This window comes from Trichomycterus rosablanca, unplaced genomic scaffold (assembly GCF_030014385.1).
Source record: "Trichomycterus rosablanca isolate fTriRos1 unplaced genomic scaffold, fTriRos1.hap1 scaffold_209, whole genome shotgun sequence".
NCBI classification, from domain to species: Eukaryota; Metazoa; Chordata; class Actinopteri; order Siluriformes; family Trichomycteridae; genus Trichomycterus; species Trichomycterus rosablanca.
This window is the reverse complement of record NW_026947037.1, coordinates 6631-23364: the sequence shown is the minus strand read 5'-3', so window position 1 is coordinate 23364 and position 16734 is coordinate 6631. Positions and strand designations below refer to the sequence as shown.

Below are 16734 nucleotides of genomic sequence, written 5' to 3'. Positions count from 1 at the left end.
ACACAGATTAATGTTCGTGTTGTGGAACTTTAGTGATGTTTCACTGCTTAAGCTTAGCGCTGAGCTAATCGGCTATTTGCGCCGAGAGTCACGGTGAAAGCGAAGCGCAAAACTCTTCTCATGTTAATGAACTAAATAAAACAACAACTGAGACAAACACGTCACGTCTTCTTATCACCGATAGTTAGATCGATGCTTTTTACATAAAAACAAACATCTGTAACAGCAGCACAAAAGCACATAATCCACACACTCCGCCATGATATTACTACTCTTAACTCTTAGTAAGCAATGCCCACCGTTGATGACGCTGCTTGGTTTTTAAAAACTGGTGTAAACGCGCATCGGTTCTCTACAGAACACCAAGGTTCAGAGAAACCTGAACAGAACCAGTTCAAGAACCATGTTTTTTTTGGTGGAAAAGGGGTACCAGGCACAACCGTGTCTGTTGATCAAACGGATATGAGACACAACAACAATGTGTAGTCCCACAGAATAGTGGAAATAAGTAACTGATAACATCCAGTAAACAACTGTTCTACAAGCACAAACATCCACCTGATGAGTCACCGGAGACTGGCTGTCCAAAGTGGAAGAACGTTCTTTTGGTTTCTGTAGATGTTAAATGAAGATACTCGCCCAATGTGGGGCTCGAACCGACGACCCTGAGATTAAGAGTCTCATGCTCTACCGACTGAGCTAGCCGGGCTTAAGCAGCATGTCAGAACAGACAGCTCATCGATCAGACCATCAGAGAGATGTAGGTTTAATTCACTAACATCACGACCAGGGGGGTATTCCAGAAAGCGGGTTTAACAAACTTCAAACTTAACCCTGAACTCCGAGTTGACTTACCCCACCGTGTCATAGCCAGAGTTTTCGGTTCCACAAAAGCGGTTCAGTGTTAGATTACTCAATTCTGAGTAGATTGAACCCAGCAGAAGCGCGTTCACGGTTAACTATAAACAGGCATTCTCAATGGAGTGGCGATAAATGGATTCACCATGGATGTGAATAAAAGAAAAAGTAGTCCGTCATATTTTACACCAATAAAACTGTTCATTTTAATGTTTGCGTGTGCAGATCATGAAAATGTTTTAGACGTAAAAGTAATACAGCAGTGTCTGTAAAAAAGACGTCGCAAATGGCAAAAAAAAATGTTAGTTAAATTTAAGTTAATGCGCAAGTTTAACTTGCCTCGATTTGTCTCGATTTTACATGTTTTTTTCTTTCATTTACTCCATCTAGGTGTAATCCAAGTGGAATCAGATGCACATGGCAGCAGATAAAAATGAAACAAAAACTGTCTATGTTCAAGGCATGTTTATTACATGTAATTCATTAGTCTGTAGTGCATAAACTGTGGAATATTAAGAACTGCATTGGTACAGTCTGAACACTTTTTATTGGCATCTCTCTAGTGATTGGTGGTTTTGAGCCTCCTGCAATTGTTAGTAATCTAAATGTCCCTAGATCCTGATGAGTATAAATAATGTTCTTTAATACAAAAAAAAAACACTGTTGAAGGATGATAAAGAAACCATCTCCTCTGCCTCAAGGTGGGATGATTCTGGGAGGCCTACAGAGGTACAGTACATGTTGAACATAGAGCATGGCATTTCAATTGATCTACCATGATAATGTGTATGACTGTTCTCTAACAGAATGTGATGGGCAGTCCCGAATCAGATGAGGGACCATCCACCTCCAAAGCTCAGCTTAGAACAGTAAAAATGTCTTACCAAATATCTGAAATATATAAAACACAAAAAGCTATGTTTGATCGTAACATGCTATTTTTGCCTCTTTCTTTCAAGTTGGGTGTAAATGATCTATACAAGGTCCATCTGGAGAAACAAATTGCAAAGTGTGATCCTCAGGTGGAGCATATAAAACAGACAAGGCTAGAAATTCAGTTGCTTGAATTGAAGATGGGTGTCAGTGCGAAGGGTGTATAAATATAAATGTTCTTACTAAAGAATAAGGACAAGAAATGAACTTGTTGCATTGTTTTATTTTCAGTGATCATGCACAGAGCCTGACAATTTGGCTTCAATATTTGTAATGTGGGTAGCATCACATAAGATCTTGATGGAGAACAGTAAGTTGCAGAATGTGTATTAAATGTTACACTGTTTTATTTAAAACATTTGTTTATTTTTTAAGATAATGGTCACTACCTGTACGTGGAGGGATATTCTGTCTGCTGTTCACCTAATCCTTTTCATTTTCTGCTGGTGCTTTAATGGGAATGTGGGCTCCATCCATGCAGCCACTAACCCTTGGGAATCCTTAAGATGGTGCAGAGCAATTTTTTTATTACTTTTCAGTTTTTATCTTTATTATTAAGGACAAACCTGCTATTCTGTGGCATTCATCTTTGATGTTTATTACAGACAAACAAGAGTTTCAATGCTAAGCATACTTTTTGGATGCACCAACATACAAAAAATGGAGAGCAATGCATAAAGTCTGCAAAGAAGTGAGGGCTGATCCACAAAGTGTAATATTACAAATGTGTAAAAAATAATACTTGAATAGACCCATAACAGGGCAGTTGCAACATTCATCGATATGTAGTAAAATCATTCTTTGACATAATTTTGCAAAGACTTTCTTGTGTACAGACAGGGTTTTCATTCATTAATGTGACTGTATATATACATATATAGGCCCTGTTTTAAGTAACAATTATGTTTGGGGTTAATTACTACAATTAATTTGAACCACAAATTATTTTAGTTTACTAAACTGTGTGTGTTAAAGGTATTCTATATTAATCCATAACATTCCATTCATAATGTTATAATTAATGCTATAACAAGCCTTTTTATTAATATTGTAATTAATAATGTTGCAACTGCCCCCACTCTCCCCGAATTGACTGACTGATAATAACGGAAAGGTTCGCAGAGAAATTAATCAGGAAATGACTAATCTGAGTTTAATGACTCGTTTCCGATTAAGATCTCTTCGAATAATTAGCGCGTCGGGATCCACTGGATCCTGGAGTAAAGAACACGCCAGGTTTACATGAGAAAAGTGTGTGTAACCCCGGGTTAGGTTTAAGTTAACCTGCCAGCGAGCAGGTTAGCTTCAGAGCGTAAGTAGCTATAGTAACTGACACAGGCTCTCTTTAATCTCGGTTTCTGGAACGGAAAACCCAGAGTTTTCCTTAATTCTGAGTTAACTTACCCGGTTTAATCACTTAACCCGCTTTCTGGAATACCGCCCAGGTGAACTTTGTTTATAGTTGAACTTTGTTTACAGTTGAACTTTGTTTACAGGTGAACTTTGTTTACAGTTGAACTTTGTTTACAGGTGAACTGTGTTTACAGTTGAACTTTGTGTTTACAGATGAACTTTGTTTATAGTTGAACTTTGTTTACAGTTGAACTTTACAATTGAACTTTGTTTACAGTTGAACTTTAATTATAGTTGAACTTCGTTTACAATTGAACTTTGTTTACAGTTGAACTTTGTTTATAGCTGAACTTTGTTTACAGTAGAACTTTGTTTACAGGTGAACTTTGTTTATAGTTGAACTTTGTTTACAGTTGAACTTTGTTTACAGGTGAACTTTGTTTACAGGTGAACTTTGTTTACAGTTGAACTTTGTTTACAGGTGAACTTTGTTTATAGTTGAACTTTGTTTACAGTTGAACTTTGTTTACAGTTAAACTTTGTTTATAGTTGAACTTTGTTTACAGTTGAACTTTGTTTACAGGTGAACTTTGTTTACAGTTGAACTTTGTTTACAGGTGAACTGTGTTTACAGTTGAACTTTGTGTTTACAGATGAACTTTGTTTATAGTTGAACTTTGTTTACAGTTGAACTTTACAATTGAACTTTGTTTACAGTTGAACTTTAATTATAGTTGAACTTTGTTTACAGTAGAACTTTGTTTACAGGTGAACTTTGTTTATAGTTGAACTTTGTTTACAGTTGAACTTTGTTTACAGGTGAACTTTGTTTACAGTTGAACTTTGTTTACAGGTGAACTTTGTTTATAGTTGAACTTTGTTTACAGTTGAACTTTGTTTACAGTTAAACTTTGTTTATAGTTGAACTTTGTTTACAGTTGAACTTTGTTTATAGTTGAACATTGTTTATAGTTGAACTTTGTTTACAGTTGAACTTTGTTTACAGTTGAACTTTGTTTACAGTTAAACTTTGTTTATAGTTGAACTTTGTTTACAGTTGAACTTTGTTTACAGGTGAACTTTGTTTACAGTTGAACTTTGTTTACAGGTGAACTGTGTTTACAGTTGAACTTTGTGTTTACAGATGAACTTTGTTTATAGTTGAACTTTGTTTACAGTTGAACTTTACAATTGAACTTTGTTTACAGTTGAACTTTAATTATAGTTGAACTTTGTTTACAGTAGAACTTTGTTTACAGGTGAACTTTGTTTATAGTTGAACTTTGTTTACAGTTGAACTTTGTTTACAGGTGAACTTTGTTTACAGTTGAACTTTGTTTACAGGTGAACTTTGTTTATAGTTGAACTTTGTTTACAGTTGAACTTTGTTTACAGTTAAACTTTGTTTATAGTTGAACTTTGTTTACAGTTGAACTTTGTTTATAGTTGAACATTGTTTATAGTTGAACTTTGTTTACAGTTGAACTTTGTTTATAGTTGAACATTGTTTATAGTTGAACTTTGTTTACAGGTGGTTTGTAGAGTGTTATAGTCACAGTCAGGTGCACAAAATCCACTCTATTCAAGAAGAGCATTGACTCTCTTATTAATGAAATACATTTCAGACATTTTTACTGAAGGAATTTGTTGTGATCGGATCTCAAACTCATGTAAAGTGTCTGTTCGGTTGTTAATACATCTTTTTGAAGAGCAATAAAATAAGCAAAACAAATTGTTATCAGGTGCCACCCCGACATCCACGAAGAACACTTACTCTAGTACTAATCTTGTGGTGTTGAGATAATTTTACTGTAGGAATTCGAAATAACTTTTTGCTGCCTGGTGCCACAGTAGCTTCAGTTCATAACAATAACAACAGCCAGTTACAACAGTCTAAAGATTTTCCCTTTAATTATGAATACAGCACATCTATCTGTCTGTCTGTCTGTCTATTAGATCTTTAATAATGCAGTCAGCAGAAGAGGGAGACGTCACTCCTGTGAATCTACAACATGAAGGATTCCAGAAGAAAATAATAAAAAAGGAGGAAGATGATGATGATGATTTCTTCTGTAAGTAAATGTGGAGCATGATGCCACTTTTCCACCAGACAGTATGGTACAGTACAGTGTAATACAGTACTGTGTGGTACAGTACAGTGTGGTACAGTATGGTACAGTACAGTATGGTACAGTACAGTGTGGTACAGTACAGTGTAATACAGTACTGTGTGGTACAGTACAGTGTGGTACAGTACAGTATGGTACAGTACAGTGTAATACAGTACTGTGTGGTACAGTACAGTGTAGTACAGTACTGTGTGGTACAGTACAGTATGGTACAGTACAGTATGGTACAGTACAGTGTAATACAGTACTGTGTGGTACAGTATGGTACAGTACAGTACGGTACAGTATGGTACAGTACAGTGTGGTACAGTACAGTATGGTACAGCACAGTGTGGTACAGTACAGTGTGGTACAGTACAGTGTACAGTACAGTGTGTACAGTACAGTATGGTACAGTACAGTGTGGTACAGTACAGTGTGTACAGTACAGTGTGGTACAGTACAGTGTGTACAGTACAGTGTGGTACAGTACAGTGTGGTACAGTGCAGTATGGTACTGTATAGTATGGTACAGTAAAGTGTGGTACAGTATGGTACAGTACAGTATGGTACAGTACAGTATGGTACAGTGCAGTATGGTACAGTACAGTATGGTACAGTGCAGTATGGTACAGAACAGTGTGGTACAGTACAGTGTGGTACAGTATGGTACAGTATGGTATGGTACAGTGCAGTATGGTACAGTACAGTATAGTATGGTACAGTGCAGTATGGTACAGTACAGTATGGTACAGTACATTGTGGTACAGTACAGTATGGTACAGTGCAGTATGGTACAGTGCAGTATGGTACAGTACAGTGTGGTACAGTACAGTATGGTACAGTACAGTATGGTACAGTGCAGTATGGTACAGTACAGTGTGGTACAGTACAGTGTGGTACAGTACAGTATGGTACAGTGCAGTATGGTACAGTACAGAATGGTACAGTACAGTATGGTACAGTGCAGTATGGTACAGTGCAGTATGGTACAGTACAGTATCGTCTTCTAAAGCTCCAGGTAACCTTAACACCACCACATTCAAGTCCGACACTATTGAACTGTAGTGACTATGTAATTAACCCTTGGGCTTCATAGGTGGGATCAGTTCTGGAGAAGTCGTCTGCGATGCTCCCGAGAACAAGAGTGAGTATGCCGAACCTTTATTTGGACCCTTATTTTTGGTCTACATGAGCCCATGAAGCATCATTGGTGATACTTGTGTTGAAGATGCTGAAGGAGAACCTGCTGAGGAAGAACCTGCTGAAGGAGATCCCGGTGAAGGAGAAACCACTAAAGAAGAAACCACTAAAGGAGAAACCGGTGAAGGAGAACTCGGTGAAGGAGAACCTAGTGAAGGAAAAACCACTAAAGGAGAAACCGGTGAAGGAGAACCCGCTGAAGAAGAACCTGGTGAAGGAGAAACCGCTAAAGAAGAAACCACTAAAGGAGAAACCGGTGAAGGAGAACCCGGTGAAGGAGAACCCGGTGAAGGAAAAACCACTAAAGGAGAAACCGCTAAAGGAGAACCTGCTGAAGGAGAACCCGGTGAAGGAAAGACCGCTAAGGAAGAAACCACTAAAGGAGAAACCGGTGAAAGAGAACCCGCTAAAGGAGAACCTGCTGAAGGAGAAACCACCGATGGAGGACGTCAAGAGGAGGTGACGACCGACACGAACCCGAACAGCTTTGAGAGCCAATACACTGTTGGAGAGCTGCTGGGAAAGGGAGGCTGCGGTTCGGTCTACGAAGGCATCCATAAGGTGGACGGGAACCAGGTGAGTATCAGTTTGCTGTGTTGATCCTCCCCTTGGTCCTCCTATGGCTGCAGATACTTGTGACGACCTATCAGGACTCAGTGGGATGGATGGGATCTTCCAGCATGGCTAGAAGAGCATGACCCAGGCCCAGGCCCTCTAATTCCACAGACTTGAACCCACCTCGAATTGTCGTGTTGGCTCAATGGATCCTCCCCTGGGTCCTCCTATGTCTCCAGATACCTGCAACGACCTTCCAGGACCTTATTGGGTCACGGGGACTTCCGAGTACCACCCTGGCCCCCTGAATTCCCTTTGGTCCCAGACTTGAACCCAATTGAGCATCTATGGGACCTCCTTGATGGTCGTGTTGGCTCTACGGATCCTCCCCTGGATCCTCCCTTTGCTCCAGATACCTGTGACAACCTTCCAGGACCTTATAGGGTCACGGGGGCTTCCGAGTACCCTTCCCCCTGAATTCCCTTTGTTCCAATCTACAGATCCTCCCCAGGATCCTCCCTACAACCTACCGGGACATTATTCAGACAAACTGGGGATGCACACTAAGAAGATCTGAGTCCCTGATACCGGATACCACGGGATGCCTTTGGATGTCTCGTGGAGTCCACGTGTCGGTGGTCCGAGTTACTCCTGAAGAAGGTCTCATTTTGTGAGCTGGCTTCCCAGACTTGAACCCTAAGGAGCGCCTTGAGCAAATGCAGTCAGCACGGCTCCAGACACCCATGGCGACCTACTAGGACCTTATCGAGTCTCTTCCAACCCTTGTATTAAAAATCTACTAATGATCGTTTACTTGTGTGTGTTTAGGTTGCCATCAAATACGTGCTGAAGGATGAGGACCTCAGATTTACCAGGATTGTAAGTGACTTTACCTTTCAGATGAAGTAAATACCGTATAGACTGGATATACATTAAATCATTTGTTCTTGTCTCTTCTACCATCAGCCCGGCGAGACAGAGTTGCTCCCCGTCGAGGTGGCCCTGATGCGCATGGTGTCCAGGCCGCCCGCCAACCCGTACGTGCTGAAGCTCCTGGAGTGGTTCGACACGCCCGAGCGCTGCATCCTGATCCTGGAGCGGCCCGTCCCCTGCGTAGACCTCTACCAGCTGATGCGCAAGAAGGGTAGGCTGAGGATGCAGTTTGCCCGGCATGTAATGCGGCAGGTTGTCCTGGCGGTGCTCCACTGCCGGGATCGCGGTGTCTTGCACAGGGACATTAAGCGCCAGAATGTCCTTCTGAACACGGAGACGCTGGAGGTGAAGCTGATCGACTTCGGATGCGGCGACCTGTTGAGGGACACTCCGTACTACACATATTCAGGTAACTGTGCACCAATGAGGGACGGGTACTTTGGTTTGGACTTTGGTGGGGTGGTCCAGGGAGGGTAGAGTGGTAAACCAGTGACAGGGTCATGGGCAGCCAAGGCTCGCTGATGCATGTGTGGCCCGATCCAGCAGAAGAGCTCCTGTAGCTCAAAGGTAGCAGCAGACCAGTAAGGATGCCCATGGTGACCCCTGTCCACGTCGCTCACCTGGGGGAACACATGGCACCAGGATGCACTATGGGAAGAAGTTCTGCCAACATTCTGCTGGGAAACTTTGGGTTGGGTCACTCTGACACGTAGCTCCTGACACGTAGCTCCTGACACGTAGCATTTGAGGACCATGTCCACTCTTCCATGGATTCCCCAGATCTCGATTCAACCGAGCGTCCGTGGGATGTGCTGGACAAACGAGTCCGATCAATAGAGGCCACGTTATTAGGAAGGTGGTCATAATGTTATGCCTGATCGGTGTATCTTCTTCAGATCTAAACACCGTATAATTTAAATCTGCATTGTCGCACTCGCCAGCCTGCTGCCATCTGATCGAACAATGCCTCAAGAAGAAGCCCAGCAAGCGTCTCACCCTCGGGCAGATCCTCCTGCATGGGTGGTTTGATGAGTAACCGGAAGACTAGGTCCAGACGGTGTAGATCTTTACACTCATACTGGCGGCTGCAAAAAAGAGGGTAACACGGCAGAAAAACACGTATTAAATAATTCAAGTGATGTACGAATGATTTAATAACGTCTTGAGCGTTTCTCTCCTAGGATCTGCGCGTCTTCCAGCAAAGGTACGACCGGCTGATACAGATGCTGGAGAATCGTACTAATCGGATGTGGGCCAAAGTGGAGCTGGCGCAGATCGGGGTGAGTTTGACTCAGTCTGAAACTGGCACTATATTTACTACTATATGTGTCGACTGCCGGATGCCACCCATGCGGTACCCATAGCGACTACGCCATCAGTCAGAACCACAGTCCTACCGTTCTAATAGAAAATCTATTTTCCTTTTACTCACAGATCCAGCACGTCAACTTTATAGACATCGTCTTTGAGCTGGTGCTGCTGGGAATTCTGGGAAGAGCGAGGGTGCATCAGATCATCTCAGTAAGAGAGTCTGTGCTCTATAGAGTCTAAAATTAATCTGTGCTGCCCTACAAGTGTAGTTAAACACACCATTGTTTAGTTGACGCAGTACCGGAGACGAAGGCTCTTTCTGGACCGGCTGATTGCTCTCATCTATTCGTGTGTTACGCCCAGATAGACTGAACGTGTTATTTATTCCATCTTCAGGTGTGTGTTCTTTACACCATGAATGATCTTGAATAGAACTGTCTGCTAGTAATCTGTTATTTCTTCTGTTTCTCTCTCAGACTGAGATGCTGAGCTTCCTGGATGAAATCTTCACTCTGGACGAGTCTTTGTATGCAGAACCTGAAGCCCTGGCTGCTGCACTGGAGACGCTTTTATGGCGGAGCCTCCAACGGTTTCATGAAAGGCTGGAAACAGAGGACATCTAAAGGCCAACCTTGATTAGAACCTTTATTTAACTGTCAGGGATGCATGTCTGGTGGTTGACGTGTTTTTAATGTTTGTTCACAGTTTGTGTACTTGTGGAGGTGCGTCAGGACCCAAGACATCGGCGACGTGTGAAGATACCACCGATGTGGAAGCATGTATTAGGATCTCTGAGAGACCTGCTGCCTTTAAGACGATGTCTTTACATCAGGACAACGCCCGGATGACTTTGTGGACCAGATCCAGATGTGTAAAAAGCTGATGTTCTGTAAAAATTTAATAAAAAAAGAAGAAACTGTGAGTCATTCATTCTCTAGCGTCTTTATTCTCCAAAATAAAAGATTTCCAATGATTTCACTGATTGCTATATAAAGTTGGGACGCAGGCAGAATAAGAGTAAAAGGTTTATAGAAGATTACAGTTACAGTTGCTCTCCATGCTGCTCTTTATTTTGAGGGAATTTGAGTTGTGAGATTTGGGAACAAACTGGGAACTGGAATGTGGACACAATACAGAGGAAGTAAAGGTGTCACAGACACTTAAGGAAAAGAAGCTCTACAAGGCAAAGAACCAATTCGCTCAGGGACCGAACAGTGACAACTCACCAATGGTGTGGCTTGAACCAGCAACCTTTTGATCGCTAGCCCAGTACCTTAACCACTAATACCAAGTTCACACTACACGACTGTGTTCAGATCTTTGTTCAGTTCACACTACACAGTGGACAGTGAGTGTAGAAACAAGGAGGTGGTTTTAATGTTATGGATGATCAGTGTAGTCTATTTAATCAGCTCCGCTTACCATATAGGAGCACTTTGTAGTTCTACAATTACTGACTGTAGTCCATCTATTTCTCTACCTGCTTTTACTCTGTTTTTCAATGGTCACATTGTTTAGGTGGTGGATCATTCTCAGAACTGCAGTGACACTGCAGTGACACTGACATGGTGTGTTAGTGTGGAACAATTTACAATAGTGTGAAAGAATAAAGAAAATGAAAAGTGAGTGAGGTAAAACTGATAATCAGGTAGTATAGAGTCTGTAGCGTTTACCTCAGCTGCTCCAGGACGCGTCTCAATTTGTTAATGCTTTGTGAAAGCCTTTATAAAATGCTGATGTGAGTTATTTCTCCTGTTAAAAAAATTAAATTGAATTAAAGTTTAGTGTAGAATTATGTACAAAGATCTACAGAGTCTAGATGAACTGGCCGGTTAGCTCAGTTGGTTAGAGCGTGGTGCTAATAACGCCAGGGTTTGATCCTCGTACGGGCCACACCCACTTTAACCATTAAAGGTAGCATGGTTGAGAGAGAGTCAGGTGAGCATGTGCTGAGTATCAGGACTTTCTAACCTGAGTAATTTAATCACTGAAAGTAAGAATACCACCCTGTTCTTCTGCCATCTTTAATTCTGGCTTCATTTCACCTAATGATCGTGGCATGACCTTTATAAATGCTTGCAATCAATTTTGTTAATGGCAAAAATAAATAAAAAGAGAACTGCTGTGTAATTTAGTGAATTCTTGCACTGCACATGGCAGAAGACTAAAAGAAATTGAGACCGTGTAGAATAAAAGTATTAGGAAAGTATGAGGTTAAAAGCATCAGCTTTTATTTATTCTTAAAAGAAAAATACATGAACCTCAGTCATCTCACATGAAGATCTGTTCTGCTCAACAACAGTAAAGCTCTCCATCGTTTCTGTGTGGCAGCACCATAACTGAAGGGCTGTCAGTGTATCAGGTATGTGGGTACATGCCCTGCCCATGAAGACCAGCCGGTTAACTCAGTTGGTTAGAGCGTGGTGCTAATAGCACCAAGGTCATGGGTTTGATCCCCATACGGGCCACTATCCCTTTTGCACTTAAACTAACAAGCAAGTGAGTCTTCTCTAACTAGCAGGTCCTATTGACCTGGGCTTCAAACGTTGTCTCTGACAAGTGTGAGATCTTTTTAATGCCCCTCTCATTCAAGTCAGAAACATGCCATTATTTCAATTTGCCAAACTTAATTAACCCTCTGTAAATGTTTGCAAGTCATGTGACTTTTGTGTCCAATGAAAAAGCAGTGCTTGTGTCTCTGTGGTGCAATCGGTTAGCGCGTTCGGCTGTTAACCGAAAGGTTGGTGGTTCGAGCCCACCCAGGGACGAGTGCCTTTTATTGCACAACCTGCCTGTTGATCAAACGGATATGAGACACAAGAACAATGTGTAGTCCCACAGAATAGTGGAAATAAGTAACTGAAAAACATCCAGTAAACAACAGTCCTACGAGCACAAAAAACCACCTGATAAGTCACCGGAGACCGGCTGTCCAAAGTGGAAGAACGTCCTTTTGGTTTCAGTAGATGTTAAATGAAGATACTCGCCCAACGTGGGGCTCGAAGCCACGACCTTGAGATTAAGAGTCTCATGCTCTACCGACTGAGCTAGCCGGGCTTAAGCAGTATGTCGGAACAGACAGCTCATCAGTCAGACCATCAGAGAGATGTAGGTTTAATAGTGTTATTTTAAATAAACAAAAATAAATGAAATAAAACAATTTTACTTTCAAAGAATGTGCACAGTGAAATACACTGAAAACCTCAAAAGGTCGTCCTAACATGAGTGTGTTTCAGTGCTGTTTAATACAAATAAATAAAATATATAAGCACTGCAGGACGGATCAGCTGCATTCATCTTCCCCTCTATCAGGACTGCCACCACCATGCTTTACATTAGGTGCAGCATTAGCCGGGTGCCTGGTCTCCACCAGACATAATGTGTTTCTCGTGGTCCGAGAGACCTCTAGGTGCATTTTAGCACCTAGTTCAAATGGTTGATCTTCTGGAAGGTTCTCACGTCTCCACAAGGATACGCCGGAGGTTCCTGCTCACCTCCCGGCCAGGCCAGACTTCTTCCATTTATGGATGTTGGTGGTCTGTACCCTTGCCCAGATCTATGCCTCTGAGGTCTGCAGACGATTCCTTTGACCCCATGGCCACTGTGGACTGTGGGACCTCGTATAAGCAGGTGTCTGCAATCCCCAATCGTATCCAATCAAACCAATTGACCACAGGTGGCCTCCAGTTAAATTGGAGATGCATCTCAAGCGGTATCATACCCGTCTTTTGGGTGTCCTATCAAAGTCTGTGCACACAGACGCCTAAAAACATGCTAATAACACACAGACAATGGTACAGTTCACGTCTTTATTGAACAATTTATTTATTTAATAAACAAAGAAGCTGCTGGTAACTGTAAGAAGAATCTCCTCATCTTCCGGATCGAGATGCTCGTTGACCTGCGGACTACCGTTACGCTATCGTGACGTCCTGGAGGTCCGGTGAGGTCCTGTGAGGTCCTGTGAATAGAGACTTAAACCTTGCATAGATATCAAACCTTCATCATCTCCTACTCACCCAGAAAGACCTCCCAGAGCTCTCGAACCTTCTTATTCCTGGAAAAAAGCTCAAATCTTAAAAGGTTTGATTGTTTTTACCGTTAGCAGAAGCCTTCAGAAACCTGTATGGTTAAAGGTCTGGACCTATTTTTTGGGTTACTCATGGAACCACACGTCAGTGTTCATTTTGACAGCAAATTTTGATTTAGTTTTAGTCATAGTCTTTTGACTAAAATGTAATTTAGTTTCAGTCATAATTTAGTCATCTGAATTGTTTTAGTTTTAGTCTAGTTTTAGTTTCAGTCGACTAAAATAGGGCTGGGCGATTTTGCCAAATAAAAAAATCTCTATTATTTTAAAATGATAACCGATTGTTGATTACGATTTAGTTTTTTTTTTGTTCTTGTATAATGCAATTGAAACAAGACTCAAATTTTTTTTTTTTTGCATTGTAATTTAAAAGACTGCAGAAGTGCAAAAATAGTAACAGCACCACCTATAATTATCCTTTCAAGGGACTCAAACTTATAACAAAAACAATATCACAATAATTAACAATAATTAAAACAAAATAGAAATCTGAATTATCTATATCCTTTATAAGAATATCTCACAAACAACTCTTATTTTAAATAATGTGCAGCAGAGCCTCCTTACATTAGGAAAAGAACTACAAAAAGTTCTTTACAGGTTTCTTAAAAGGAACACGAGCCTGTACTGTACTGTTTCCACCACTGAGTGAGTCTGTATCAGTAGCTACACTGGGGGGGCATCAAGTAATCACTCAGCTCAGCTTTGATTTTGTCCTCTTGTTATTGGGGGTGGATGGAGGGGGCACGGTCTGCTTCTAACTATATGGACTACAATTCCCATGCTCCCCCGGACTGTCACGTGACTCTCATGTCCCGGTCAGCCAATCCTGATCACGCTCACCGTCTCCGGAGTTTTGATTCAGTTCAGCGGTGTTCCTGACTGACTTTATCTTGCTGCGTGCTGCTGGCACTACTGAACAGGACCTGCCTCACACGACCCCTCAGGTCCATACTGTCCACAAAGTCTTCTTCTATTAGTTCTGGAAGTTCTGCTCTTGGTTCCCTTTCATGGGCCTTTCTGATGGTTTCAATGTTCCCCTCAGTGCATTCTTCTATCTCTGTTTTAAGCTGCTGTTCTAACATGGGACTGTGTCCAGAAGGTCCAGGGTCGTTTTGGTTCCTGGTCTGGTTTAAATTGATGGTTTTTGCAGAACATCGACTGTATACAAACTCCTTCAGTGGAGGAAGCAGGTTGTCTTTAAGTTCATCCACTAGAATTGTTTGGATCCCTGCGATCAAATCCTGCAGATTGTCCACAGTCACCTGTAAAAGATTACACGATCCATACAAGATGGCACGTTGCTAGGTAGTTACTAGGATGATGGCAAGTGGTGGTTGTTAATCTGTTATTAGACGGAGACGGTCGTATTGGACACTTACACTCTCTTCCTGTTCGTCCCGGCAGTCAGAGCGGGAGAAAAAGCTTTTAAAGCATTTTGGTTTCTTCATGGTGCTGATGAAGACTTCTATTAATTACAGAAAAAACATGATGGTGTTAATTTACAGACAGACATCACTCATCCAACCTGACAAAACTTCCTAACCAGTTTATGATTTATTGAATGATAGATAATAATTAGTGATAAGTGAAATCAAAGCCAGGAGCCATTTTATATGGAGGATTTTATATTCTTTTAATCAATCTCTGTATAGATGTTTTGCTAGAGAATGTACTTTCTAATAAATCATTCAGTTTAAACTACATTTAATGTGACTTACAGCTCTCTCGTGTCTGTTCCTCGACGTGCTCAACACTGAACTGAAGCAGAAACACATCAGATGAGCTTTAATGTGCCTGATGCTTTGCTTAGTCCTACTGTGACGTCACAACATTCCCCCCAGGAGCTCCAGGCTGAAGCGGCAGCCGCTGGCAGCAGTTCAGCCCGTGACCCTGACCAGGACAGAGCAGATGCTGACAATAACATTCAGTGTAATATCCACATGTGGACGTGATAATGACGGGTTTTCATAGTTCAGCCAGTAACCCATCTCTAACCAAACTGGGCTTTCATTTAGCTGAATTGTTCTGAACCCTAATGAACACAAAGCTGTGTCACCACTGCCCTCTAGTGGAATGTAGAAATACATTTAGAGACATTATAGAGGAAACCTGCATTTTAATATTGTTATAAAATACAATTAATTAATTAATTAATTAATTAATAAATGATGCTGACAGTGTTGCTATGAACTACGTATCTTACAGTTACATGTAAGCCTTTGATTGGTACTCTTGATAATTAATGTCATTAAAATGTCTTTGTGACAAATGAGTGTAATATCATGCTGAGAATAAATAAAAAAATGGAAATCTCATGGTACTTTGACGAGTCAGTAATGCCAGGGATCCTTCCAGGGTTTCTGGAGTTAAAACAGACCCAAAACATAACAGATCCCCCATCATTCAGCGCGGACCGAACTTCTGATAACTGCTAGTGAAATTGATTCTGGTTTACACTTTAAATGTAATAATCAGCATAACATTAACAACAATAACTCAGTGTTTGATCCATGTCATCCCAGAATGATCTCACAATTTTCCAAAGAGCATCTTGTAATGTTACTGAGTGTGCATAACCCCCATAACTGCTCACTGGGGTTTAGGTCAGGTGACTGGAGGAAAGTCCATGACAGCCCTCATTAACGTTATTTGCTTTTCATGTCGTTTTTGCAAATCTTTTCAGGTTTGTAACAAAAAAGTTAAATAGAAGAAGCTGCTGGCACTACTGAACAGGACCTGCATCTCACGATCTCTCAGGTCAATACTGTCCACAATGATGTCTGTGTTATTAGGTGGCAAGTTTTCCCCTCGTAGCTCTGTTTCAAGCTGCTGATCTTTAGTGGGACTGGTTCCACAGGGTCCAGGCTCATTATGGTTTGAACTAGTGGATGTACAAGGAAATTGATTGTTTACAAACTCCATCAGTGGAGGATACAGGTTGTCCTTAAGTTCCTCCACTAATATACTTTGGACCCTTTCAACTAAATCCAGCAGATTGTCCACATTCAAAACCTGTAAAAGAAGGAAGATTTATATTAAACAAAAAACAATATTCATACAAGATTTTCTCATTTAACACCCAGTTTCACGTAAAATCAGCTCTTATTGTTATGTAATTACATTGCTGGAACTGGATCTGTTGTATCGTCATGAAAATATCGCTTAACAATTTAATAATATGAGACGGAGGCAGAGTGGCAGTAGAACACAGCTCGCTTCTTTACTTCACATTCACGGACTACAATACAGGTTAACACTGACACAGCGCCGTAAAGGTCAAAACGCGTTTCCAATAATACATAACATATTCCTCCCCTTTTACTTTCAATGGCCTCTTATTAGTACAATGCTACTGCATTACTGTAAACTTCTATCAATTATGCTAAT

General features: G+C 41.2%; 2 protein-coding genes, 2 long non-coding RNA genes and 2 other non-coding genes across 6 annotated transcripts; 4 read left to right on the top strand and 2 right to left on the bottom strand.

Moving 5' to 3' along the window:
- The first annotated feature begins 5147 nt into the window (after window positions 1-5147).
- On the top strand, window positions 5148-7008 carry LOC134306677 (serum response factor-binding protein 1-like). Its single transcript, XM_062990374.1, has 3 exons — window positions 5148-5216; window positions 6352-6399; window positions 6484-7008. The coding sequence occupies exons 1-3, from the start codon at window positions 5196-5198 to the stop codon at window positions 6916-6918; spliced, it is 504 nt and encodes a 167-aa protein (XP_062846444.1). The 5' UTR covers window positions 5148-5195; the 3' UTR covers window positions 6919-7008.
- A 207-nt stretch (window positions 7009-7215) lies between these two features.
- LOC134306680 (serine/threonine-protein kinase pim-1-like) lies at window positions 7216-8420 on the top strand. The gene is made up of 3 exons (XM_062990375.1): window positions 7216-7281; window positions 7839-7889; window positions 7977-8420. The coding sequence occupies exons 1-3, from the start codon at window positions 7216-7218 to the stop codon at window positions 8418-8420; spliced, it is 561 nt and encodes a 186-aa protein (XP_062846445.1).
- Window positions 8421-8811: 391 nt separating this feature from the next.
- On the top strand, window positions 8812-10176 carry LOC134306675 (uncharacterized). Its single transcript, XR_010009396.1, has 5 exons — window positions 8812-9042; window positions 9125-9223; window positions 9378-9464; window positions 9544-9650; window positions 9731-10176. It is a non-coding gene; the product is annotated as an uncharacterized LOC134306675 (long non-coding RNA).
- A 1772-nt stretch (window positions 10177-11948) lies between these two features.
- On the top strand, window positions 11949-12022 carry trnan-guu (transfer RNA asparagine (anticodon GUU)). Its single transcript has one exon. It is a non-coding gene; the product is annotated as a tRNA-Asn (tRNA).
- A 216-nt stretch (window positions 12023-12238) lies between these two features.
- trnak-cuu (transfer RNA lysine (anticodon CUU)) lies at window positions 12239-12311 on the bottom strand. Its single transcript has one exon. It is a non-coding gene; the product is annotated as a tRNA-Lys (tRNA).
- A 1530-nt stretch (window positions 12312-13841) lies between these two features.
- LOC134306679 (uncharacterized) lies at window positions 13842-15377 on the bottom strand. The gene is made up of 3 exons (XR_010009398.1): window positions 15066-15377; window positions 14727-14812; window positions 13842-14609 (listed from the first exon to the last, which is right to left on the bottom strand). It is a non-coding gene; the product is annotated as an uncharacterized LOC134306679 (long non-coding RNA).
- Window positions 15378-16734: the final 1357 nt, after the last annotated feature.

What these genes read in the sequence shown, in the direction of transcription:
- LOC134306677 (XM_062990374.1), top strand. Translation starts at nt 5,196, where the DNA reads ATGATGATGATGATTTCTTCT. An exon ending in TGATGATGATGATTTCTTCT is followed by an intron (nt 5,217 to 6,351) that starts GTAAGTAAATGT and finishes TGGGCTTCATAG; the next exon opens with GTGGGATCAGTTCTGGAGAA. An exon ending in CGATGCTCCCGAGAACAAGA is followed by an intron (nt 6,400 to 6,483) that starts GTGAGTATGCCG and finishes CTTGTGTTGAAG; the next exon opens with ATGCTGAAGGAGAACCTGCT.
- LOC134306680 (XM_062990375.1), top strand. Translation starts at nt 7,216, where the DNA reads ATGGATCCTCCCCTGGGTCCTCCTATGTCTCCAGATACCTGCAACGAC. An exon ending in ACCTTCCAGGACCTTATTGG is followed by an intron (nt 7,282 to 7,838) that starts GTCACGGGGACT and finishes GTGTGTGTTTAG; the next exon opens with GTTGCCATCAAATACGTGCT. An exon ending in ACCTCAGATTTACCAGGATT is followed by an intron (nt 7,890 to 7,976) that starts GTAAGTGACTTT and finishes TTCTACCATCAG; the next exon opens with CCCGGCGAGACAGAGTTGCT.